This window comes from Bradysia coprophila, chromosome II, assembly GCF_014529535.1.
Source record: "Bradysia coprophila strain Holo2 chromosome II, BU_Bcop_v1, whole genome shotgun sequence".
Classification (NCBI taxonomy): domain Eukaryota; kingdom Metazoa; phylum Arthropoda; class Insecta; order Diptera; family Sciaridae; genus Bradysia; species Bradysia coprophila.
The window spans coordinates 2732532-2760076 of NC_050735.1; the positions used below are offsets into that span (position 1 = coordinate 2732532).

Here is a 27545-nt window from a genome sequence, read left to right on the forward strand (position 1 = left end):
CACATGAACTTTGGAATTTTCTCAAGGGTGTTTTTAGAGTCTACGCATCAAGACCTATCGATATATACCAAAAAAGCTTACCAATTTGATGCGACCGATTTTCGTAGGCTGTTTTTCAAAAGAAACCTTCTTAAAGTCTTCCCTATGGTTGATTTTGTCAACACTAAGTCAACATATGTAGATCATTTTCGATATCGTTTATCGTTCACAGACGGCAAGTATATCACTAAATGCTATAACCCAAAATCTGTTACCTCATTCGTTTTAACACACATTTTTCTCTACCATCATTCCACAAGAAATGTAGCCACCTGCAAGTGAATCATTCGCTTTACCGTTTTGTTACAAAATCCAGAAATTCGGTCCTCAGTTGTGAATCGTGCATTCAGGGCAGAGTAAACTAAACCAGGCAGAAGTGCTTGATTTGAGTAGGGACGTGAATTATCTAGTAGCCTTATCATTTGCAAATAACATTAATTCAATTAATGTCAGTGTTCATTTGAGTTCATTTTCATACAGTGTTATTGGTCCCTTGTTTGACTTTACAAAAATGAGTTGCTCCTGCCTCCCTCCCTGTTTTAATTTACTCTTCCGTGGTGAATTCCAAGAAGTGCGACAATTTTAGGAATTCAATCTAATTTCTTTAAATCAGTTCCGAAACCTTCGTCAAGACATTTTTTCAAACAAAAACTTCATTTGACTATAGATCATATTCAAGGACGTAGGATTCATTCAAGTGAATGATTGAACGAAACCTATAACGAAACTAAGGTGATGTTACGTCTGAAAGTATCGTAACTTGAAGATGATCTATCAACTCTCAATACACTTACGACCAATAGTGCAAGGGCAAAGTACCTAGGATATTGGTAGAATAGTACTTTTGCCAATTAGAGGCAAAATAACACTAACATGACCTTGAAACAGTGTAAAGATGAAAACTTTCATGGTACACTGTCATAATTTATTACTCTGAAATAAGCAATATTCTAACACTGTGCTTAGGTGGCTATGGTCGGGTTCAAATATACATTAAATTCACAGAGTCTAGTTTGCTAGCTAGCGGGACGAGTCCCATGTTAAGATAACATTGGCAAGAAGATTTTGTTTTAAACAAAGAACAAGACTCCATACACCACTCAGTAATTTCAGTTAAGAACTAAAGTCACTTCTCAAAGATTCATCACTTTTTACTCGGTCCCTATTCACGCCGTTAGTGCGGTCGAAATTCAAAATGGTAAGTGCGTAGGTTTTTCTAACGTAGCGTCATGTTCATACAAGGAAGCGTTGAAATGTATTTTTTGGTTCACTTTTTCATCGAATCGTTCACTCAAAATTCAAATTTTAGGCACACTGACGGCGTGAATTGGTTAGCGAAGGTGAAGGATGTAATCAAACAAGTCAAGATAAAAATCTTCAAAGAAGCACGAAGAATGGATGCTACGAACCGTGGTTTGGCCGCAATTCCACAGTATTGGTATACCATCGTATGCTATATTTTGCTGATGCTATGCTTACCCAATTTAAACAGCGTTCAGATGGTTAATCAATTAATTAATTAATTAATTTCTCTCGGGCTGAATACACTCAAATATTGTTTTGTGAAACGAATCAATTGAATCGGATTTGATGTTGTGAAAATATAGCTACCGTTATAAATACGGGTGGTTGGTTTCAACTAAGCAATATTTCCACTTCTTCCCACAAAGTTGAATAAAATCCAAATCCCAACAAAAACCCTAAAATAAATGATATCACTCGAGGTATCGCTTTCAGATTTTATACTCAAATACTCGAATATTTTTTTTTTCATCTTTATCTTGTTAACCAAATAAAGAAGAAATAAGAGAACGAGATCCGAATCATTTGTCAGTGAAAAACGAATTTTCTCAATGCTGTTATTTTGCCACACGAATCAACAACACCACAACGAAAATGATTCGATTTCTCCTATATTTCATTGTTCTAACAATTAGATTTCAGAATACATATCTAGAATGTGAAACCTGACTATTAACTGCGAACGATTTCATATCAAACATTGAGTGATACTTAAAACAAAAGAAGTAACAGATTATTTATGTGCCCTCCAATTTCTTTCAATAACATCAGAAGCATTCATATGTGATTTTGTCACACGAATAACCAAGGACGTACCTCGATTTCATGGAGGTTTGTTCTATTGAGAGGACCCTTGCGAAAAACTGTGGGTGTATATTTGTTAGTTTCAACGCACTTCAAGCATGAGTGGTACTCTAATTAGAGTACTGAAACTGGACAGTGTATCAAACACATTTTTACACTGTAAAAAAATCTGGAAACATTTTTAATACAAAATAGTTCTCTATTTGGCAGCTAACACTTGAAGCACTTTTGCTTCAAGTGCCTTGTCAATATACAAAATTTACGTTTGAATGAGAATATATTTAAACTTTTGTTACTTATTGTCACTGTCCTTCACTTCCTCTGTTCATTCATCTACACCTGTCTACGTCTACACCCTACCACTTTAGTTAGCATACCTACAATGTTTGAATTAACCATGGCAACCGAACATGACAACAGTGTTTTCCTCGACTTCAGTCTTGTGATGATTTCACATTGCTGTGAAATTTGAAGAAGTTTGTGTCAAAATTTCCTTTTTTGAAAATGCATTTGAAATATTTGAAAACAATTCTCGATGCACAGGTGCGTTACTCTGCACTCATACTTTATTACAAATAGTACAGAAACTTTGAATCCATTAAATTTAGAATCAACTCAGTCGCATTGGTGGTTTAACATGGGCACCGAATCATCAAAAGTTGGCTGTTGCCACCGCTGATCGTTCAATAATATTGTTCGATGAAAATGGGGAAAAAAGGGATAAATTTTCAACAAAACCCAGCGGTTCAGTCGAGGGTAAAACGTCGTACGTTATTCGGGCACTAGTTTTCAGTCCTGATTCTACATCGTTGGCGGGTAAATTTTCGTTTTCTCAATTCAATCGAATTTTTGCTGATTTACTTTACGTAATACAGTCGCCCAAAGTGATAACATCGTTTACGTATACAAATTGGGCACGACATGGAAGGAAAAAAAAGTTATTTGCAACAAATTTCCACAACCGACAGCTGTAACTGTAATGGTGTGGCTGTCTGTGGGTCCGATTATAATCGGTTTGTGTTTCGCTGTTGATATGTTTCCAATGGAATCTTTAAACTGATTAACGATTGTAGGATTAGAAGATGGTAAAGTGCGTGCACTGAATTGCAAGACAAATCGATCTCAAAATTTATATGCCGCTGAACACACGGTTGTATCGCTAGCCGCGAATGTTCGTGGAACAGGATTTGTTTCCGGCCACGAAGATGGTTCCGTTATCCGATTTTTCATTGTTGATGAAACGAAATTCCCGTCTGGTCGTTTGTTCGTCCATACATCGTCTCCGTTGGCCTTGGCATGGGCTCAGAATGATATAGTTGCTGCTGGCTGTGATAGAAAAGTTATATTCTACAATGTGCAGGTTCGTAACACTCTACTGACAGTGACTCTGCTCATATATTGGAGAGACATCATTGACTGTTTCAACATTCCCTTAAAGGGTCAACAATCTCGAGTCTTTGATTACTCTCACGACGACAATGAAAAAGAATTCACTTCAGCCGAATGCAGTCCGAATGGTCAATCCATAGCAATTGGAAACTACGACCAAATCAGAATTTATACGTGGAGTCCACGACAGAAAACATGGACCGATGTGGCGAAAAAGGAAATCAAAAACTTATACTCTGTGTCCGCAATGACGTGGAGAAGTGATGGGGCTAGGTATACACTACTCTTTTGCAGGAAAATGTTTTATGGAAAAATTTGAGCGAGAGTGGCATTTCAGACTCGTTGTTGGTTCCATTTGCGGAGCTGTTCTGCTGTTTGAATCAGTATTAAAACGAACGGTGTGGCATGACAAATTCGAATTAACCTATGTGACGCACTCACAGCTTCTGCTGAAGTCTCTTCAAGAGTCTGACAGCACCGTGCTCGTGGTTGAGTCCCAATTGGGACTCGAAATTGACGATGTTCGATTTATGGGTAATATTTGAATGCCGATCTTTGGTTGAAAGAGAAAGAAAATCGAAAAATGAAATTTGTAGGAAAAGACAACTACCTCGTCGCACACACAGAAGATTCACTAATTCTATGCGATCTTACACGCAATTTAACCAGCGAATTGTCTTGGATCTCATCCGGTCACAACGAGAAATTTTATTTCGAAAATCCCAATGTCTGTTTCATATTCAATGCTGGTGAGCTAACATTGGTTGAGTATGGGGAAAACAGCACCCTGGGTTCGGTTCGAACGGAATTCGTCAATCCTCACGTGATTTCTGTGAGGATAAATGAAAGAGGCAACACGAGGTATGTATTACGCTTATATGGTGAAGTAATAGATTCTGGTCGTACTGTCGTACTGAAGTACAAGAAATTTTACATCAGGGACAACAAAAAGCTCGCCTATCTTATGGATATGAAAACGATCAGCGTAGTTGATTTGATTTCACAATCTATCATCGCTCAGATTAATCATGAATCGAAGATCGATTGGTTGGAATTGAGTGAAACTGCCCATAAGATACTTTTCCGTGACAAGAAAATGAGATTAATTCTGTTCGACATTGCTACGTCCAAGAAATACAATTTGATGGATAAAGTTTCGTTTGTGCAATGGGTGCCCCAGAGTGAGTTCCACACAATGAAAACTTTCCTTACAGAGTCAATTATCCATTCTAAATTTCTTTAATTTACTAAGGTGATGTGGTCGTTGCCCAGAGTGATTACAATTTAGCAATATGGTACAACATAGATGTACCACAGCACGTCACAATGGTTTCGATTCGTGGTGATGTGACGCATGTTGTCCGCGAAGAGGTAGATCACGTTCTCCGTGACCCCAGTTTTTTATTGTACGAAAAATAATCTTTTGTTAGGGAACGACTGAGGTGAAAATGAAAGAAGGACCGACTGAACACTCGTATCGACTAGATCAGGGGCTCGTTGAATTCGGAACGGCGGTAAACGATAACGATTTCGGAAAAGCGATAATTTTTCTTGAATCTCACGACGATAAATCTGCTGCGAAAGCAATGTGGCACAATTTGGCTAGGATTGCGTTGTATCAACAAAATATGAGAGTACGTGCAGACGATAACGGTTCAAAGAACATCTTATTTTTGAAACTTTTCTTTCAAATGTCAGGTGGCCCAGCGATGTTTCGTTGCTTTAGGTAACGCATCGATGGCATTTTATTTAGGTAAAACAATAAAAGCAGCTGCGGAGTATGGGGAAGAAATGCCATTGGGTGTACAAGGTAATGAAGTTCGGGCAAGAATGGCATTGGTAAACTGTGATCTCAAGTAATTCTTTCACGTAAACTATATTTTGAGGCACTTGTCCTGATTGAAGATAATCTCGCATTAGGTCTGCCGAACGTATTTACCTGGATCAAGGAAACATTGATGCGGCCATATCAGGTTGAAGAACTTTTTTTGTGTTCCCTATTCTTTCACGGATTGGAAATTTTTTCACTTTCAAATTTCGAATCCAGTGTACACACGACTGCGACTGTGGGACGATGCAATAAAATTGGCTGAACGTAGAGGATACCATGGCTTGAATACACTTCGAGAACAGCAAATGTCATTTTTACTCAGTACCAATCAAGAAGAACTGGCCGGTCATGCTTTGGAAGAAAGTGGAGACACGGATCGGGCTATGACTCTGTATCTAAAGGCTAATAAGCCAGTTAAAGCAGCCCGATTGGCATTGAAATGGCCATCGTTATTACAAGATAACGATCTGATGAATCGGGTTGCGAAGTCACTAATTGCATTCGAATTGTATGAATTAGCTGGCGATCTGTCCAATAAATTAAGAAAACCTGAAGCTGCTATTGAAATGTACAGGCGAGGTCAGTATGAAGGGTTGGAATTCATTAGCAAGAACGATATTCAAGAGAAGAATTTTATAGGTGGTGCATACAGTAGAGCGATCGAGCTAGCACGAAATGTATCACCGGACGAAGTTACAAGTCTTGAAGAGGAATGGGGTGACTGGTTAGTTTTTTGAATCACTTTCAATCGTTCCCATAAATCGAACGATTTTTCCTTTAAGGTTGGTGTCGAAAAGGCAAATGGACGCATCAATTAGTCATTATATAGAAGCTGGATCTACTATAAAGGCTTTGGAAGCAGCTGTCGGGGCGAAACAATGGCGAAAAGCAGTTCAGGTTTGGTATTGTAGCTATATCCTAAAACACCGCCTGCAGCCACGTCAACCTTTTCAGATTGCCAAAGTTATTGACGACCCCATCGAAATCCGAAAATATGCAGTGCAGTTGTCAGATCATTTGAACCTTTTGGGCGATAAGAAAGGTGCCGAAGATATTTTGGTGCGGGCTGAATTGTATAAAGAAGCAGTGGAAATGCTAAACCAAAGCGGGCAGTGGGAACGAGCGTATGTCATAGCGGAGCAGTATCTCGGTTCAGACATTGTAAGAGACATGTTTATCGAAATGGCTGCAAAATTGGAGCAGGACGGAAAATATCGAGATTGTGAACGAGTATTCATTGCTATCAACGAGCCTGATCTAGCCATTTCAATGTACGAACGCTTGGAGCAATACGACCCGATGATTCGATTGGTGGAACGATATCACAAAGACCTTTTGGACTCTACTCACTTGCATATAGCGAAGCAACTTGAGGCTAAATCAAAATACAAAATGGCAGAGGGACACTACATTGCAGCAGGCGATTGGAAGGCAGTTGTGCATATGTATTGCAGTATCGGAAAATGGGAGGAAGCACATCGTACAGCCCTGCAAAAAGGAACTGAAGACGCAGCCAATCAAGTAGCGTACATATGGTCCCGTTCACTTCCGCTGGAAGGTGCGGCTCGTCTTCTTACAAAAATGAATTTGATCAGAACGGCTCTGCTATATGCTTGCGATGCTAAACAATTTGAATTTGCACTCGATTTGTGTCGTGTTACAGGACATTCCAGTGATGATGTTCACTTAAGGATGGCTATGGATTTAGAAGACGAAGGGAAGGTAGGTCGTCTTGCTGTGATGGATTCCATAGCATCTTTGTTTGCTAAAAATATTTTTTCAGTTTTTCGAAGCCGAAGCCGAATTTCTTTTGGCCAACAAGCCAAAAGAGGCAATCCTCATGTACTCGCACAGCAGAGATTGGAGATCAGCACTTCGGGTAGCTGAAAAGTACTTACCGGAAGCAGTTAATGAGATCCTGATTAGCCAGGCCGCAGAATCTTTAGAATCACAGAACTATCAAGAGTACGAAGCACTGTTAATCCGTGCTGAACGTCCAGACATTGTTTTGCAACAATACAAAGAATCGGAAATGTGGCCAGAAGCTATTCGCATTGCTCGAGAATATGTCCCGGCGGCTCTACCAGATATTCAACGTTTACAAGCGCGTAACAGCAAAACTAGTGCGATGATAAGTAACGATTCACGGGCCTTGTTACATCACGCTTCGGAATTCATTCGTAGCGAAGAGTTCAAAAAGGCAGCTTTATGTTTGCTCAAAATCAATTCTATCAATGCTGACCCAACCACAGTTGAACAGGCGCTCATACGAGCTGCTGAAATTTGCAATCAAAATTTGGACGGTGACGATGCAACTGAGGTTGCTGGAGAGCTTGGTCCCCGATTGGTGGAGCTCAGTCAATTCGGTCCGGCTGCTCAACTATACTTGGCTGCCGAAATGCCGAAGGAAGCCGTTGATGTGTTCATTCAATCGGAAAATTGGGGAAAAGCGAGACGATTGGCTAAGGAAATAAACCCACAACTGTTGACGTATGTCGAAACTCAACAGAAATCCCGATTGAGAATGGAAAACAACGTCGAGCAACTCGCCGATATTGATATCATTGGAGCGTTAGACCTGTTAGCCGAACAAGGACAGTGGACACGTTGCATCGAGAAAGCGAAGCAACATAGTTCAGTGGTTATGCATAAATACCTCGCCCAATATGCAACTCAGTTGATTCGTGAGAATGAATGCGTGGAAGCATTGAGTGCATATATGAAATACGGGGCACCGCCTCTGCCCCAAAATTTCAATATTTACAATCGAATCGCTGTTGAGTGTATTGGTCTCCGAGAAACTGACGGAATGAATGTCTGGAAAGACTTGCGATTGTTTCTGTTCAACCTAACTCAATCGATCAAAATGTCCGATGCCGTAATCGATGGCCTAGATCGTTTCGAAGAACTGCTATTGATTGCTCACTACTATGTAACACGAGCAGCATGTCGCGAAATCTCGTCTCTGAAAGTGCTGGCAGTTAAAATTTCCGTTGCTTTGCTTCGATACACCGAAATCATTCCGGTCGATAAAGGATTCTATGAAGCTGGAATGGATCTTCGCTCAGTTGGTCGAGAATCGGAAGCGTTTGTCATTTTAAATCATTATTTGGACGTTAGTGAAGCTATTGATGGTTCGGATGTTTTAGTCGATCATCTGAATCTAACAGCAACGGATTTTCCGAGTTCGGTTCCAATACCGTCGGAATTGCATTTGAAGGACGATCTTGGCTTACATGAAGAAGTACGAGAATGGGTCCTGTCTGTAAGCATGGATCAAAGAGTCGATCAGGTAAGAGACCACATGAATAAACAAATTGATCTGTGACGATTCAACGAACGTGTCCCTAGTCAAGGAGTCTTCATCTGAAAATATTTCCAGGTACTACCAATTGACGAGAGAAATTTGTTCGAATCCAGTCTGGGTATGTCCGACCAACCATGTGTCATAACCGGGTATCCAGTAGTTGGTAAGCAACCGATTATATTCCAAAGATCGCAGCGTCAAGCGAATCGGGACGCTTGGAGTAAAATATCAGTGGCTGCTAAAATGGAACCACATTCCAATATACCCGATGTGATTGAATTTATTGAAAAGTGGTGTGGAGTGGCAAATTTTGTAACCTAATGTAATGTAATGTGACCTAATTGAGTGTAGCGTGTGTTAGGACAAACCGTGAAAGTAGTTGGTACAAATATACAAAAATATTTACTAAAACGAGTCGAATGTTAGAGGCATCTTATTTAAACCCAGGGACCGTTTTTGGGAGGTCACTTTCATAAATTTTCCCATCCCCCATATTTTACTCATATTTCCCATATTTTCCTTAGCTTTCCTCAATTTACCCGAAAAATCAGCAAAAATATAGAAAAATTTGGGAAAATATTTTCGCAAAAATAGCACCAGTTTACACCTTTTAAAAAGAATGGTCGGACTTCCAACATCATTCTCCGAAGCTTCATAATTAGTTGCACGGTGTTTGGTGAGTGTAAACACTGAATATGTCTAGCCTACATTAAGAGCGCTCACCCCTTGGCAATTTTCTAGCCTACATTTGTGCGCAAAAATATTCGTTTTTTGATGATTTCTCTGAACCAAAAACTTTTTTTGAAAAAGTAAAACCATTAAAGCATGCAAAAATGTGGTACTTTGAAAGGAAAATTTGATTTGTGGATGATAACTTATTCCACTTGGAGAAACCTTTGCAAATGTGTAAATTTATGTGTTTTGCAAAGGTTTCTCCAAGTGGGTAGGCAAAGTTATCAACGAAAAAGATTTTGGTTCAGAGAAATCATCAAAAAACGAATATTTTTGCGCACAAATGTAGGCTAGAAAATTGCCAAGAGGTGAGCGCTCTTAAGGCGAGAAACCAGTTAACACTTAACTTCAACCATTGAGTATATGTATACTTCGAGGCGTGGAAGTCACGTTAAGCTGGTGGTCCAGACTGCACTTGTTATTGGCCGTAAAATATGCGAGATCAACACCTAGAGTCATTTTTGACATTTGGCGAGACGTTGTCGATCTCGCAATGGTCAATAACCTCATTCTATCAGTTATTTAAGTTCTTTGATATGTCATATGAGCGAAGTGCCATTTATACATAGAAATCATCTTCAACGACGTTTGAAATGTCATCTACGTTAAAAAAAATTCATACAAATTGAATGAACGAAATATTTAACGAAACTTAAGTAAGGTATGGAACCGTAAGTACCGTGACTTGAAGATGATCTATGGTTGTAAAAATTTGAGGCAGTGATACCCAGTCGTTAAGGGCATCTGAAAATAATTGAACAAAATGAATATGTCATTGAACAATGCGATCCACCCTTATCGTAAGCTTATAAAAATCCAAAATTTAAATGAGTTGAGTGACAGAGCTTTGTTCTACCCAGGGCCAACAGCCATCAGTGTAACATAAAGAGCTCTCTGTACGTGTATATCCCATCCATTTATCCATCAAATCGGTAATGGATATTTGAAATGTATACGTTATTATGCATATGAATCAATCACTTCATTTTATTTCGATTGGCATAAAAGTTACAGACTTCATTGTTATTACAAAAATATGACATTAAGCTTATGGTAAATATTTACGAAATCAATCGACTCTTCGTTATAATGCACATGAGTTGCTGAATCACTGTCTTATTGATTATAATAATTTTCCTGTTTTTATGTTTCCACAGCATATAATCCACATCTAAGCAAACAAAAAACCAATTCCATTGTTGAGTTGTTGTTGCCATTTATTCAAGAAAATAGTAGACTTGTCGAGTATCACTTTTTGAGCTAACGGTGGGCGATGGGAGAGAGGTGGGTGATGTGGTTGAAGGATACAATTTATTATTGTATTCGAGCTTTTAGAAAAATAACATATACTTGACCCAAACATTTCTCTATTATATTGTTACAATAAGTTTCGGCTGACGGTTTTTGTGTGAATCAACTCAAACTCATTTTACGATGAAATATTTTGATACGAGATACGGTACGAAATATCTGGTGACGCAAAAATCTTAGTAATTTGATCGATCGACTTTCTTAAACGAAGTGAATGAAGGGGGACTAAACGTAAAAATTAGTACTCCAAAACTAGAATATTTCTTCCCTTATAATAATAATTGGCTAACGTAAAACACAAAACTTAAAAGCATCCGTGAAATCAAATAGTAGTTTGGAAACGTCGAGATGTTATGCTTCCTTGATTTGGAAGAAGAAGTGGGCGTGCATTTAATATGCGATTACCCTAAATTTCAACTAAGTCTTCAACTAAGACGAAGCATAGATAGATAGATAGATAATAAGGCGATGAGCGGGGTCAGACTGAAACAGTTTGATAGGAACCTGGATAAAAATCCTTTGTTCCAAAAATGGACCCGCTCATTCCTTTGTTTATTCAAAAGTAATAAGGAAATTGACAACGGATAAAGACGCAGCATACTGTGAAGGCGGTTTCTTCAGAAATTGGTGCAATGGGATCTGACGTTCTAGACAGGTTGATAGCGGCAACAGGAAGACTACCATGATTTACATGATGACTGGGGAGGAAACAAAGGATCAATAGAGTTGTGTTTCGAGATCTCTGTTTATTGTCCCAGACTGATAAATCTGATAGTATTGCAATTATTAAACGCGGAGCTTGTACAGAATCAGCAACAGCTGAACTTCACCAGCTGATCAACAAACATACTCTACTTGTATAATATACAATCAAAACACATTCTAAACAACGAGTTTACGACAGTCATACGTGTTAAGTGCGCACATAGATGACGTTAACGTTTGTCTGCACTGACATTGCTGCACTGTATGTAGCTTGCCTTTGAATTGTTTTCGATACAACGGTAATGTCTTTGTTGACCAACTGGAGATGTTCAGCTGTTGCTGATTCTGCACAAGCTTTACGTTTAATAATTGTAAGTCATCGTTGTTAAATTTTTTGATAATATATGTGACCTAGTCGGTCAGGCAGGCATTAAACCCAAATGATTTGAACCAAGGACAATTTTTTCTGCTAAACTTTCAATAGTTTTGCAGATTTGGTTTCGCTTTACGATAAGACTTACTTTCGAAAAGTGTCATCTGCACTTGTTGTCTAGAAAATGAGACTTTTGCCAAATAGCATCGAATTACTCCACTGGTCATTTCCTATCACAGATGGATAAAGAAACAAAAAGCTTTGGCAATTATGAAAACATTTGCTTCGTTTTTCACACCTAGTGCCAACAACGTCTTCGATATTCAAAAATCACTTTGGCCTAGCACAACAATATTTGTGTCATTCGAAAGGTAATCGTTTTTTCAGTGATATTATCTCTAGTCTCAGCAGGAGCTCAGGCGTAGACTACAATTTTAGCTAAGTACCGGTGCCTCATAAACGAAAAGTTTGTGTAAATTCGTTCCAGCACACCTTGGCTTTGTTTGTTGAGTCATTTTGCCAGTCTAATATCTCATATGTAGGGTCTTATGTAACAAACTTCATGTTGAAACTAGCAGTGCCTATATTCGAGAAAATATTTTCACGAACTTTCTCTAATTTTCACGATTTTCTCAAATTTTCCCAATTTTTTTTTTTGGGAAAATTCATGAAAATTTGAGAAATTCGTGAAAATTTGAGAAAATTCGTAAAAATATTTTCGCGAATATACGCACTGAAAACTGTGAAGTAACAGATTTTGGATCAATTTAGTGAAAATACATTGATCAAACGAAGTATAATAAATTCGATAAAACTACTGGCGATATGTTTGCCGCCTGTGAACGGTTAACTAGAACAATGGTGTATACATAAAAGAGCAGTGAATGCTTAATTTTATTAAACCTCGTTAATGGTGAGGTACGCTAAATGTATAATTAAAGCTAACACTTTTCAGTTAAATCATTATCCACTCCGGTAAACAGTGCATCACTTTTCGCTCACCCCATTTGGTGGTTTTTGTGAACGGATATAAAATGTATATACAAAATAACAAATGACGCCTTACCTAACCGACATTGTGCAGAAAATGTATCAACATTGAGTTAGGAAATAGTTTACAATGGTTAAACGGATGGTTTATTTTAAAGGAAACATTTTTTTTTCTGGTGGGATGCTGAACTGTGTGCTTTTTCATAAATCACATAAAGGCGGCAAAGTAGAATGAACGAGAACGACCAAATAGATTTTTCATTTTTAAAGGAAGGAGGAAGCGAAGACAATGACGTCTGGGTGGTTATACGATTATTCATAAATTATAAATACTTAACGGTAGAATAATTTCATTATAGCTAGAAAGACTTATGAATAATTAATGCCTTTTTTATGGATGAATTTTAGCTTTTTCTCGATTTTATGAATCGTTGAAAATGGGTAAAGTTAGTGCAGCTATTTGTTGTAAAAACTACACATTAAACAATAAAAAAAGGCTCATTAAGTTTATAACGTATACGGAGCTACCCGATAAAGGAATTTTACTATATATTGCGTCAGTGGAAGTGATACATGCTATGTACGTATTTTCAGTCACAGACAATGACGAAACTCTACATGGGTAAACCATATACGAGCTACTGAAATTCGAAATAAATGGAAAACATTTTATGTCAAGAGTATACCTACCAGAATTGATTGGTTTGGGGGGAAAAATGCAGGGTGGACGTTAAGTTGTCTCAAGTTTCAAAAAGTTCGGCCAGCACAATTCAGAAGTGTTTGCAACCCGGAACAAAAATTTACAGAATCCAGATTTGAAGAACATTTAAACGACAGCACAACAGTGACATCCTCAATTTACATTGAAGACTTTTTGTGGGGTAGGGTCAAGACTTTAATTTGGTGGCGCTCACCGTTTAATATCAAGTACACAGTACACATGGATAGACGAAACGATATAGCTACAGTAATGTAAATATAGAATATAATCAACGCCCTGTATACCATCTAAAATTGTTCGGCTGGTCCACGGATGTTGTTCAAATTCTCATTGCGCAAACGTGTTCCCGTGATGACAGCCTAAATGTTCATTCAATTGGGAATGAACCGAAAACGTATATTGTACCACGAGAGGAGAGAAGAGAAGAGATCCATCGTCTCATTAAACAAGCATCTTAAACTTTTTCTTATCAGCAGACTACAAACAGGTGTTACACAAGTGAGCAAACGCAACTTGTGCACAGCTCATCGAACCCGTGTACGGTGTAGTGCAAAAATTTTTGGCTGTAGCTCCAGAAGCGTATACGTTGTGCGAAAGTTTTAGTGTTAAGACTAATTTACATTTCACTTAAACCAAATGGTAAATAATAAATAATCCGTTCGCTGAGAGAAGAAAAATGCGAGAAAAATTCGTTTGTTCGGCTGGAATGTTAACACGCACAATGGTGAACTGAAGACAGTGTGAAATTTTGTATGGATTCTAATATGTGGAAGGCGTTTTACAATTCAAGTGATGGTAGAGATTTTGAATAAAATTGTTGAACAATGAGCTCGACTATGAGATTAGATTCTTAATCACACAAGGTAAGTGCTCTGCAATCTTTTAACTCTAAGAAACAGTAAATAAGAAGAAATTTAAACATAATAAATAGAAATCAAGACCCTCACATCCTCTATAAATAAAAACGGGTTGAGAGTGTAAATAATTGCCATACGACACTCCAGTTACATTTTATATATAGCTGCAGACTCGATAAAATTCATCCAGCACCATTCCACTGAATGTATACCTTGATTGAATTTCAATTAATTGGAAACTTTCGCACCTGTTGGTATTGTAACTTTATCTTCTTTTCGGAAAATGTGTTTATTTCATCGACAGAAATTGGGACAAACAAAACCAATTTTCTCGGTGATTTGTTATGTTAAAACTTTGGTCCGTTGCGAGTGTTTGATTTTCGTTGCCAATAAATTTATTTTGAAAATTTCGGTCGATAAAATGAATTTTAATTTGGCTAATTAAATGTTAAGCTCTTATTCCGGCTGCTTCATTTGTATAACAGGGGCGTGTACGCAAATTTTTTGGGCAAATTTTAATTTGGTTTAAAATTTTTATACGATTCCGAGAAGAAACAACGTATATCGTACGAATACCCTTTGGAAATAGCTCTGATTATAGCGACTCGCATTCATCAAAAAGAATTTTTCAGTAATTTTCATGTAGTGAAAAGTGTGGCTCGCTGAGCAGTATTAATAATAAAAATAATAAAAATACTGAGGCGAGAGGTTTTAGATTATATTGTAAATGTTGCAGAGAATTTCACAGAATTTCCTGAAGAATTTTGGAACATGTTCAAATTGCTTTTTTGTTAAAACGTTTTAGGTTTTTCTTCTACTTTTCAACTCCAATTTCCTTTCATAAAAAGACTGATTAATTTTGGGAAAACATTTTTTCATATTTTCTTGAATTTTTCCACATTTTCCTAGAATTGGAAAAATATAGGAAAAAATTGGAAAATATTTCCTGCTAAAACACTTTACGCAAGCTTTACAAAGTGTTTTTTGATGGTCCTTAAAATTTGCTCTTCAGCAGATGGAAAAGACAACATGCTTTTTTGAGTAATGTTGATGGATTCGCAAAACTGGAAATATGCAACGTTTTCTGACCTGAATTTTTTTGTCGTTAATTTTTGTGTGAATTACATTAGGTTTCCGTATTCTGCGTTTCCGTTAGATGTGTCTCGCTGACTCGGTACGAAATTAATGTCAAAATGCTGAAACTAAAAGATTTGGTTGATTTTGTTGAACGAAGTTTCTATTCCATGAATAGACATGTAAAAAACACACTTTCTGTATCTAAGAATAAGCTGTTCTCCTTGTATTCCCCGATTTCTTTCATTTATCCTCTGAAATAGCACACCAAATGAGTGGAATCAGAAAAACGTTTCCTTAAAGATTCACCTACAGCCTATTTTTGGTAATTTAATTCCGTGAAATTCTTTAAAATGAATATTGAGAATTTTTAGGCAACTTTTAAATTTGATTAATTTAATTCCGTAAAAATCTTAACACAATTTTACGGAGTTAAATAACGAAAAATAGGCCCTGCCTAGCCTATAGATGCCACAACAACGTTAGAAATATTTCACTTTTTCAATAAATTACACAAGTTGCAGCACATATTTAGTAAACTGGCATTCACGTTTCACCGACATCAATGCAAGCAATCTATTACCAACAGTGCCTATCGTGACTTATGCATATTAATTTGGTGTCTTTCTAATGCTTAAACTTTACGCCAGACCACGAATGAAATTTCGTTTAGAAACACGTCTGAAGGTAACGTACAGAATCGGTCAAAATTCATCGGAAATAGTGAGATAAGATTGTTATTAAAATTTTCGACATTAGAAAGAGCGACAAATATTATCATTCAATGGCTTTATCCACCTTTATGAAGAACATGGCGTTGGCGATATTATTCCTTGAAAATGGTATTTAAAACAGACGGAGTTTCGCAATAATGTTTTTATCTCTATACATTTATATGTAGCAGAAAACGAACAGGTTGTCAGATCGATAGCAATAAAATCGATGCATTAGATTAGTCAGTACAAAACATTCCATATATTCACCTGTAATTTAACACAAAGACTAATTATTGCGTTTGCGAAGTGACGATTTTTTTTTCGTTCTGAAATACTTTAATGTAAAAGTCACACCAGACATTCGTTGTTCCATTGAATTGTTATTTGATTTTGTGGTTTTTGTTACATTTTTATGAAATGGCAGTCACGCCATCCTCACATTCTCAATCACGAAAAACGGTTCTCAGACCGCTCTTACCATACAACCTTTAAAGCTATGCAAACGCTGAAACTTTTAGTATTATTCAGTCCAGCAACAGTTAGTTAAATCTTCGCACGTGTCGTCTAACCACCACTTGAAAATGTCTCTATTACTGTGAGGAAAGTTACCATCCAATATGGAATCACAGAGAGTGTTTGGAAAGTCGGACTGTACGTGGTAGTCTTTTCTCCAATCAAAATACGATCTGTAGACAGCCTCGTTATTGCCGACATAATTCAAATAACTGGCCAATTCCACAGAAGATGAGAAGTTCCTCACATCGATGTATGAGTTTGCTGGTAGAATATGAGAGTAGTTCACACCGCCGTACACAATCGGTATGATGTCGTAGTTTAAAATGTTGAACAACTTTTCGGTAACGTAATCGATGCACAAGGAATTTTCAAACGACAGATAAAATTTGTAATCTTTCGACAGCATTTGATAGCAAGCCTCATTTTTGAAAAAATGATCACCTCCAGTTGGACAAATCAACGTACCACACTTTCCATAGATGTCGATTGGGATGTGTCGACCTAATTTTTCGACAATTTCCTCTCGCCTTGAAAACGATTCGCAATTCGAGACGAACCATGCAATTTGCTTTGTTTTTCGTTGAAAATCAATTTCAAAACTGGCAATCGTTTCATTTGCATTCTTTGCTATCATTCCGTACGGAATCGGAATGTCCGAATCCAGCCGGTAGTTCATTGTTATATCAAAATGTGGAGCGATATTACGAAACAATTTCATATCGTCCCAGCGCCGGTTGCCCATCGGTGATTCAATGTTGTACAAAATCCATTTTTGGCCTAAAAATTTCTGTTGTGGCAGATCGCTGAATTTCCTTATATCACGATGGTGAATCAGTACCCATTCCGATGTCATCAGGTCGTCGGGATCGGTTGTGTAGATGCATCGATTATCTCGAAAAAGTGGTTCGCCCGTAAACAGATCTTTCCAACCAATGTTGTAGTATTTGTTGTAGATTAGAATTTGATTATTTGCCAGTGTCTGGTTACGATTTTTATTTAGCATTCGATATGCAACGATTCCATTCAATGAACTAGTTTGACGCCAGTAATAATAAATGAAGCACACAAAGACGATCATCAACAATAAAACCACATTGGATTTTCGCAGTTTCACTTTCACTACCATTATTTGAATGCAAAAATCATAAATTCGATCTGTGTCCACTAAATTTTCAAACTTTGCTTTCAAGTATTTCGTTGTTCTCCAACACACTGATTTTACATTATCAAATCGCTTACAGTGGGCCACCACTTACATCAATGTTTGGTATAACCGAAACATTATTAGAACGTTTGTCATGTATCAGTAATAAAGGTGATTACGCAAAGTGTGCGGAAATGGGAAACAATGTGTAGTTCCCAGGTGTGTACTAGTGACGAAAGATGAGGGAAAACGCTCATGCTTCAGAGCTACAGAGGTTGGTAGGTTATATTACTTAGATTTAAACCTGTTTAGCTACTAACTGTACCGAGAGAAAAATCCTCAGAAAAGAAAATATTCGCTTTAGCATTGCTGTATACTTGGCTTGTAACGAAATCGTTAAATTTTATCTTGTCAATAAGAGTTATCAGCATTTTATGATTATGATTGTTTCTTATCTACTACGATGTGTTCCTTGTCGAGGAAGGTGGTATCGTTTTAGTTCGTAGTGAGGGGTAATTAAAAGAAACTATTTTTTTAATTGAAGCTACCATATTTTTAAATTTGTAATTGAGAAACTTCAAGCATGAGTGGTACTCTAAATAGGGTACTGAAACTTGACAGGGTGTCACACAACTGTAAAAAACCATTTCATACAAAATAGTACTTCATTTGGCAGCTGTCGCCTATGACAACTTTTGTTTAAACGCATTTGAAGGTACAACTACCTCAGTAGTTCTCAGATCCAGATGAATTAGCGAGAGAGATTACTTTGAAATAGTGCTGACTGCAGCTAACGTGTGGTACCGAGGAGACAAATTTATTCGTTATTGGAAGGAAGGAATAAATCTATTAAGCCAAATTAACATCACAATATGATACTAGCTTGAAAGGGAAATTAGATGTTTATTGAAAGCTAAATGCAAAAATGGGACACGTCAGTGAATCATAAGAAAAATGAAAAAAGAAAATACATCGTCAGACTAATTCGAAACAACGTTAAACGAACAAAATTTCATTTTTCTTATAATTCGCTAATCCTAGCACTAATCTGACATGATCACATTTTTTTGAATTTAGCTATTCATACACATATCAACTACGAACAAATGTATGGCAAAGTAAAACGACAGTGCACGGTGATCAGCTGCAACGTAATTAAAAGAAACTCACACCGTAAGTGCGGCTTCAATTTCAAAACTTAACACATGTTAGTACATTTTGACTTTTGACCCACAGTTTTTGACATTTGTGGCATGAAGTCAGCGTTATTTTGTCAAACTGTCAATTGAAAATATTTAAATTTATGGCGGACCTATGGCGTGAATTACTAACTTCAAAACGTGACGATGTGACTGGTGTCTAAATAACTGGAAAGATATGCCCCCTTTTATTTAAGTCTTTATATCATACCGCAACACGTCAATACGTAAAAACCGACAAGAGTTGTGTGTATTTAGAGAGATAAAGCCATAATAGATAAACAGAAACCAATACAAGCCTTCGAAGATGTCAAACTATTTTATACACCTCGGGACTGTAATGATTATTTATGCAACTCAGCATCATAATGTTCGAAATCTGCGAACTTTATATTTCTGGTAGATTTTTAGAAACTTCGACAAGTTTTTCCAAATTAATTTACCAAAAATAGGTCCTCTTGAAGTCCTCCGTATACGATGACGTCTGTAAAGTACTAGAGAACTACAAGCAAATATTTCTTGTTTCGATGAGTAAAATAACTTCGAGACAACATCCTTGGAATCTAGAATACACATTCCTACACATCCCAACTTTTGTCACTCATTTTCAATGTCCCATTTAGCTATTTACTGTGAAACGTTACATTCGGCACAAATGTTATGCACGCCCGTGGCGCTCCAAGGAAAAGTCGACGAGAGGTCGCAGTTGGTGGACCGTTACGCCGAGCACATCCTGCATCTGGTGCGACATGGAATGTACAGGTGGTTCGCGGAAAGATGACATCGCGTTGTCTGTGGCACGCCTGCCGAGCATTGATGATCGGAATTCTGCTGATGGCTTTGGGCGCCGGAATGGCCACAATCGGTATGAATGCTGTCGAATTGTTCACAGAATTTCAGGTTTTAATTTTTTTAAATGACCAGGGTATTATGCAGAGGATCTGTCGATTGGACAGGAAGTTAGGGGTAATACCACTGTGCGAATCAAAAATGAATCTCGTGGATTTCATCTAAATAATCTGTCGTATGCTGGACCGATTGTTATGGGATTTGGTGGTATGATCGCGAGTTGGTAATTAAATTTGGACGACCATTTGATTGTAAGAAAATCGATTGCAGGTTTCATAATTGTGGCCGCATGTGTAATGACATTTGAAGCAAGAGACTCAGCCGCGAAAGTAGTTCCTGCAAGGTTTAAATTGAGTACAACCAGAACGAATAGCTCATCAAGACGAACAACTGACGATTCGGGACAGGTGAATTCGCTGTATAGTGGTGAGAATGTTTCCTATTTCCTATGTTCATCGTAGACTTTATGATTCAAAATCGTTTCAACAATAGCCTCGAAAGCAGTTGCCTCCCAAACAAATCGTTTAGAAAACCGATCGGAAGTATTCTCATCTCCGATCGAAGCGACTGTGGACAGGGAGACAATGACCGCTACGTTAACGAATTTCTCAAAATCATTCGGGTAAATCCATCAACATCACGCTCAATATCGAAATAATAAATCACTTTTCGGTACACCAGCTCCCCACGGCATATGTGCAGAACAAGATCTCAACCGAGCAGACGAGTATCACGCAGTGGATCTGTACCCAACTTAACTACAGATGCGATTTCGAACGCATCGATGCAGTTATGTTCTGTGTCGACCATCCAAAAACCGTACCGTCATAGAAATCATCGAGCTGCTAGTACTGTTGCTAGATATCATAACATTGGTGCAGAGTGTGTTAATCCACTGCTAGCTGACACGTTACATTTTCAGCGACATATGTTACCAGTGGCGAATGGGTCGGAATCTGCTGATGACTATGCAAACGCAAAGAGTCGAATAAATGACAGAACAAAGCGGTCAGACACCGCTAAACGGCACATTTTGTCCAGACAAAAACCTATTCATAAAGATGAACACAGAACACCAAGTAGTTTGAGGTACACGATAGCCATTAGTTTGATATTTTCTTTATGCAAAACTTATGAAAAACTCTATTTCCAGGAAGCGGTCAGCCGATGTATCCCACCTATTTCGCAGATGCAACAAAGGACAATCATTGACTCATAAATCTTCAGACAACAGCTGCAGCGCAGTGCCAAGTTTGTCACAAGAATCTACTGTTTATTCAACATTTCAGCAATGCCTAAGTCGCCAGATATCGGCACCGTTGGAGGAGCGAGTGTTCAAGTGAGTATTGTTTATATAACTGGGGGAGGATAAAATTGCATTCATGTTTGTGTGATGTTTTGAAACAATGTGTCGTCGGGTCAATATTTTAGCCTTAATTTTAGATTGAGATTCTGATGCGTTTCAAGCCAGCGTTCATCATTTTTGAGATTTAGTCCGTTGTTAATTTTGTGTGTATTATACATCATGCAACGTTGTTGTATTATAAATGTACGTAGACGTTGTTTACTCGTCGGAATTGTTTTGTTTTTTTCATTTTTTTTTCTTAAACTTTTCAGTTGAGGTTGTTGCTGCATATTTCATATTTATATTGGATTAATTCAATGTGAAAACTATTAATATTTTCTCTACTCACTCTATCCTATTTGATAATGTACCTACACATTCATCGTTTTGTATTGTCGTTGAGTTCATTTGCCCCGTCCTAATTTTGTTAACACCAGAAGCACCAAATAAAGTTCACGAAATGATTACAGATGCGAATTGTAAACTAATTTCGGATATTATCTTGACTGAAAAGGATTTATAGAAAGGAAGCTTTCGGAAGCTTTTGATGGCAACAAAACTCTGAAATTTTCAGCTTTTAATGTAAATGCTAATTCATTTGAAACAAGTGATTTGTAAGTCGTTTTCGTGTTTCGTTTCACTACCACGAAAATATGGCATCTTAAAACCATTTGATACATTAATGCCTGTTCAGTTCATCAATGCGATGACCTCAAGGAGGTTGTATTTTAAAATAAGACTAAATCAGACTATTGAAGGGACCAAAATATTTCTTAAGGGACCAGTCGCAAGCACAAAATATTCTATTTCTGAAAAGGTAGGTTAACGACCTCAGAAAGTATCTGGTAGAGCTAAGTGAAAATTTCGGAAATGTCTGTGGGCGGTATTCGACTTTTACTAGGTTCGCCATAGATGGCAATAGGTTTGTTGCTGTGCTTATTACTGTCACAGTAGAATATTGCCCTTATCACTTCGTGGATTGTTAAAAGACAAGTTGATACAAATGAAAATTTTGCAATTTACTTGTTTTCAACTTGTTGTTGATCGACATTACAGTTAATTTACTGAAAGTGCAGTATGTGTTAAAAATGATAAAGAAAATGTCTTATCTGTTCATCTCGTACTGAGGTCATTTCACTTCTTAAAATAAATTTAGTTTTAATGTCACAGGGCCATTAACATTCTAAACCCAACCAATCTAAGAAATTTTGATTAAAGAGCTTTCGAAATTTTTAAGCTTCTTTTGTGTTCCATCAACGCACTTCAAGCAAAAGTGCTATTAATGACAGCTGCCAAATAGAGTACTACTTTGTATGAAATGAGTGTCCGAATTTTTTTACAGTGCCAAAATTTGTTCGATACACTGTTCTGTTTCAGTACCCTATTTAGAGTACCACTTATGCTTGAAGTGCGTTGAAAAATTCAACTTTTCTAATTGAAATAAAAAAAGCTCAGAGCTTTCGAAAGCTCTTCACTCGCACACAAACAATATGCGATAAAATGTTTTGTCAACACGGTGATCCTCAAAAGCTTTGAAAAACTAAAGTTCCATACAGTGACTGGTGAAGAATGTTCTTCACTGTGTAAATACCATCGAAGGAATTTTTATTTTATTTGTTTAACATACCTCATTGAAATGTGGATATTCCAGCTAGCTGTCTGTCAAATTCTGCTCTACTAATCGAAATGACAGAGTAGTGGCCTAATGACATTCGTTATATTGGGAAAGTCGGTAATACTACCAAAAGTTTCATAAACAGGCTTTTTCTGCAGCTCGTTCATTCGTAGATCATAATTTGTTTAATTTTTTAATCGGGTGCCGAGTAGCTTAGCTGAACTACTTACAAGACTCCTTTTTTGTTTCATTCGTGCAGTCAACATTTGGAGCATATTATCCGTTACAGCCGATACGAAGACTTCAGCCGATAAAATCGTCAGGTGTTGTTGTTTAGCAAACAATTTTTATATACTTTCGCATGTCCAAATAATTTTTTTCTTTCTTTATTACTATAGGAAATTATTGCAATTAATTCTTCTGATATAAAACTTATTTTTAGACGAGTTAAATCACATGAATGATTTTTATTTATGTGGGTTGTGGGTGTAGCTTTGGTGTAGCGTATGAATGTCTTACAGCATGAGTAAGAAAAATATTTTTATTTCCACTTTTTTATATCACTTGGAACTCGTGTCCTTCATATTATTATCCTTAATTTGAATTTTTCATTTAAATTGTTTAAAAATGCGTTTGCATGTCAGCTGGTATGCTTTTCCTTTTACTTTGAAATTGCTTTTTCTCGCAAAAGATGTTAATTGGAGCGTGTTTAAGAGAAGTTATTTCTTCAATGTTATTTCCTTATTATAACTCAGAAAAGCGATGACGATTTAACGAGTAACATAAACCATATATGAAAATCTGTGGCAGATGCTCGTCGTTGAAATTAAGTTAGCGTTAAATTTTCCACTTTTATTCCACATCCTTCTGCTATAGTAGTTGTATGTATAGACAATGTATTAGACAAGTCAATGCCGTGTGTAGTGACATGTTTACAACAAACACATCATTTTGTAAACCATTTAAAAATTTGAATTATCTTTCACGATTAGTTGCTTTAGTATCTACATTTTTGCTAGGTGGACTTTTCCCACATATTACAACTCTAGGTCTTCTTATTGGACTTGTAGGAACGCTGTTTCTGTTGCTAATCATACTCGTATCGCTTGTATGCATAGATTTTCGTTTTTAGGAGTATGAAACTCTCAATCGCTTACAACTTACAATCGCCAATCAAATGTTTTCTTTTCAAATCAATTTCAATTTATGCAAAGATTTTTGTGATATACACTAACATTTCACATAAGTACCCGCACACCATCACTTCCGAGTAGGAACAATGTCACCACGATATCTTAAACACCACAAGAAACGCTTCGATGTACACATCCAGCTTCCAAATGAATTTTGAACATTTCTCGCTTAATTTATTTATTCAATTTGTGAATAAAAATGTTGTGATAAGGATTTACCGTTTTAGACTCAAAAAAAGAAAATTAAAAATGGGTGAAAGTGTGGGGACATTATAGGTCAGGCGCTAGAATTTAATTCAGGTTCATCCGAAGGCGATTTTGACCTCAATCTGATTTAAATCTGATTGTTACTGAGCTGATATAATAACCTGAAACCATTAATTCTTCAGTTCAGAACAGGGACAATTTTTAAGAAAGGTAGTCAAAGTTTCTTGAACTTGTGTAAAGTTAAGTTAAGAGTCCTGAGTCCTTCTTACAGTCACAGATTTCTTTCGAGATATATCGATCTAGAAATTGTAAGTCATTCGGATCTGTGAAACTATAGTTTGGGAAGATTCTTATATTAGGAGATAATTGTAGTACGAGCCCTTGAAAACACTTGCAATATCCTGACTTCGTTTTCCCATTCACAGCAGGCAAACCGTAAACCACAAAAATATTTTAAGAGTTAAGAGTGAATTCGCCAAAACTTCGAACAGTCGGGATTCAAGCCGACTAACTATTATCTCGTAAACCTATAAATAATAAAATTCGCTCGAAAAAATGATATTTTGGGAACTTTAAAGTTCGATGATTTTCCAAAATTTGATGGGTTCAGATAAATTGTGAAAAATCAACTCCATTTCTATTTGGGACGGTGGGTATGGTCGAGTGGGATGTCAATGGATAGAGCTTGAAGTAAGCTACAAAGGAGCTAACTTTTCGGTTTTTTCAAGGTTTTTCACTTGTTACGGCGGCTGGGTGGGTCAAACATAGGCGTTTGTTGGTCAGTAGTATTTAGCTCATTGACCTTCATAAACGTGCACAATTTGACATTATTCACATTTCACATGTTGGAGTAATTGATAAAAAACGATTTTCGCGACCACTTTGGAGAAAAAATTTCTAAGGACCATGACAGCCCAACAAAATTTTTTCGGTAAAAAAGTTGTTCCACGACATTCTCAGAATTGAACGACGATTCATTTGAGCCATACCTCGATTGGATCGCCGTCGGCTTAAATCCCGATTGCATATAATCTGTTCGAAGTTTTGGCGAATTGACTCTTAAACGCCAACGCGACACATTAGCGATCTATAAGAAAAATGAAATTCTATTCATTTGGCTTCGTTTCCAAATAGGCCTACACGATAGTTTTTGTTTCAAACTATCAAAACAAAACTTCAATTGACATCGTCAGAAAATTTAAAACGATGCATATTGAATGAAACTTTACTTTCTTTTATAATTCGCTAATTTCACGTTCTGCATTCTACTCTTCATTTGTATTTAGTCTTTAAATATTCTCTACAAAAAGGCCGTTATCTTTTGCTTGCATCTAGACAAAAGTACACATCTTCGACAGGAATCATTTTACCCGTTCATACAGGACAATAAAAAACCGTTAACAAGGCCAAACCCAATCGAAACATTTATTGCTCACCCCCATATGTTAATAATGTGAATGTGTAAATTTTCAGGAGCCAAATATCAATCAACTCAGAACCGGGGACTAGCATGCGAACGCTATCGTGCCAATCAAGTCTGGAACCATATCTACAAGAAGAAGAAAGTACTGAACTGGACGTCGAAAGTCATGCGATTACAAACGCTAATTTACCACTTCAAATACCCACCACAAACAAGTCGGAACCGACCGTAATTCACATGCTAGAGTGCAATATCGAAAACCGAAAACTTTTCGACAATAAACAAAAGTCTGATAATAAAAAGAAGGGAATTTATCGAAGTAATTCATCGAGACAGCCAACATCGACACCAACGTATGGCACGGATTTTAAACAAAGTTGTAAAGATGATTTGGGATATGATTCGATTGAAGTCATCGACGAGAGACGAAATAAGAATTTCGAAAAGGCTGGTTTACAGCGTAGCAATACGACGGTTATATACTCAGAGTACGTGCCATAAATTTCAACCATGATTTTGTTATCGATTGGTAGAAGCGAGGGAACGAGAATTTGTTACGAACGTTTTTTTTTCGTTCTTTGGGTGTGTGGGTGAAAAGGATTCGGTGATCCCAATAATTTCTAAGGTTAACATGTAATAAATATGAAAGATAGTTGCGGTAGCATGGATGGGTAGTGATATAATACAATAATATTTGTTGTACGGTTAACTGACTAGTTGTGAGCGATCTATCAATGGCAATGGCATGAGACTGTGAAATTGGCAAATTCAATTAGTTCAATTGGTCCTATAAAAACATCAACCGAAAATCGGGACTGTAACCCATATCTACATCAATTTTGCCAATCATTGAAAAGTCAACGTCCAGTCTAATGTAATATTAATTAAACGTCGGTACATGTTGGTAAATGTTCATTCGCCATTCAGTGAAGAGATTTTAACTGGTTTATTTATGGAAGACCCCGACATTAATATATTCGCACGATGTATTGCAGCATTGGTAGTACTTTAGGCTCTTTAGGCTTTTTGGAAAATTATGATATCCATAAATGTTGAGGTTTCTCATTCGATGGCTTCAACTTAAGACAATCATGTCCTACCATTTAACCATATTTACCGAAAACATGTCTCCTAATTTCCCTGAGTTATTTACATAGTAGCAACCTGCTGCGATAATCTCCTTTGAAACAGTCGTACACCAAGTACGTCTCTTTCCTGAGTGGGATCACTTCCATTTTTTCTAACATTTATTAGAAGATGTTTATCAAACTAGGCATGTCCTGAATGTAATTGACCCCAGCTTTTCATCGAACCCACTCACATCCAGATCACACATATTTAGCGGCCGTACAATTTGACCAAAAAAACGTTCATTAATTGACATTTTAAGACCTGCTACCAGTAACCAAGGGTGGCTAGAGACATGTTTTGAATTCTTAGGACCTAGACCTTTCAAACGCTATGTATGTACATCCCTCACGAAATAAGTCCGATTTCGGTAGGTGGTTTTTCAATAGAATTTATGCTCACTGTAGTAAACTCACAACTAGTCGACAGCATACAAAATCATTTTACAATGAACAGTGAACATTATGATTCAGATGAATCTCAAATTATGAATTTTCTATCCGGCAATTATTAAGGCTGTTCCCATCAGTGGAATTTTATTGAATTGATGTTTATAATGTGTAGCATAACTTTGTAGTTGATTTTCAAGTTCAGAAATATTGTATTTGAATTTGAGCTAATTTTTCAGTTATATACACAAAATGATGATGGATGTAATACGTTGCTCATTATTATTAAGCTGACGAATAACAAAGAACAAAAACAAAAATAACAAAAAATTATATAATAAATGTGTAGTAAAACTAATGATATTTTAGTTGTAAGACACGAACTA

At 36.9% G+C, this 27545-nt stretch overlaps 3 protein-coding genes across 5 annotated transcripts; 2 read left to right on the forward strand and 1 right to left on the reverse strand.

Moving 5' to 3' along the window:
* The first annotated feature begins 2556 nt into the window (after positions 1-2556).
* Positions 2557-9086, forward strand: LOC119066069 (intraflagellar transport protein 172 homolog). Its single transcript, XM_037168300.1, has 18 exons — positions 2557-2688; positions 2754-2961; positions 3021-3158; positions 3219-3505; positions 3584-3807; positions 3872-4068; positions 4131-4395; positions 4474-4715; positions 4787-4905; positions 4965-5168; positions 5233-5390; positions 5455-5507; positions 5582-5944; positions 6005-6089; positions 6148-6262; positions 6320-7087; positions 7149-8657; positions 8748-9086. The coding sequence occupies exons 1-18, from the start codon at positions 2650-2652 to the stop codon at positions 8991-8993; spliced, it is 5220 nt and encodes a 1739-aa protein (XP_037024195.1). The 5' UTR covers positions 2557-2649; the 3' UTR covers positions 8994-9086.
* A 4841-nt stretch (positions 9087-13927) lies between these two features.
* On the forward strand, positions 13928-26441 carry LOC119066072. 3 transcript variants are annotated; one of them, XM_037168339.1, is made up of 9 exons: positions 13928-14367; positions 19634-19875; positions 19935-20066; positions 20130-20285; positions 20352-20481; positions 20541-20948; positions 21013-21198; positions 23079-23142; positions 25693-25797. In XM_037168339.1, exons 2-8 carry the CDS (start codon positions 19671-19673, stop codon positions 23131-23133), a joined length of 1272 nt encoding a protein of 423 aa, XP_037024234.1. In that variant the 5' UTR covers positions 13928-14367; positions 19634-19670; the 3' UTR covers positions 23134-23142; positions 25693-25797. The 3 variants fall into 3 exon arrangements, with proteins under 3 accessions (XP_037024234.1, XP_037024222.1, XP_037024211.1); XM_037168327.1 differs by lacking the exon at positions 23079-23142 and having other exon boundaries at positions 13930-14367; positions 20130-20282; positions 25693-26441; XM_037168316.1 differs by lacking the exon at positions 23079-23142 and having other exon boundaries at positions 13932-14367; positions 25693-26441.
* Positions 16314-17928, reverse strand: LOC119066078 (alpha-(1,3)-fucosyltransferase C-like). The gene has a single exon (XM_037168350.1). The coding sequence runs from the start codon at positions 17791-17793 to the stop codon at positions 16672-16674; it is 1122 nt and encodes a 373-aa protein (XP_037024245.1). The 5' UTR covers positions 17794-17928; the 3' UTR covers positions 16314-16671.
* Positions 26442-27545: the final 1104 nt, after the last annotated feature.

Bases quoted from the DNA above. Each gene is read 5' to 3' on its own strand.
- LOC119066069 (XM_037168300.1), top strand. From the start codon at position 2,650: ATGCATTTGAAATATTTGAAAACAATTCTCGATGCACAG. The intron at 4,716-4,786 runs GTGAGTTCCACA...TAATTTACTAAG, and splicing joins TGTGCAATGGGTGCCCCAGA to GTGATGTGGTCGTTGCCCAG. The intron at 6,263-6,319 runs GTTTGGTATTGT...CAACCTTTTCAG, and splicing joins AATGGCGAAAAGCAGTTCAG to ATTGCCAAAGTTATTGACGA.
- LOC119066078 (XM_037168350.1), bottom strand. From the start codon at position 17,793: ATGGTAGTGAAAGTGAAACTGCGAAAATCCAATGTGGTTTTATTGTTG.
- LOC119066072 (XM_037168316.1), top strand. From the start codon at position 19,671: ATGCACGCCCGTGGCGCTCCAAGGAAAAGTCGACGAGAGGTCGCAGTT. The intron at 20,482-20,540 runs GTAAATCCATCA...TCGGTACACCAG, and splicing joins AATTTCTCAAAATCATTCGG to CTCCCCACGGCATATGTGCA. The intron at 20,949-21,012 runs GTACACGATAGC...CTCTATTTCCAG, and splicing joins AGAACACCAAGTAGTTTGAG to GAAGCGGTCAGCCGATGTAT.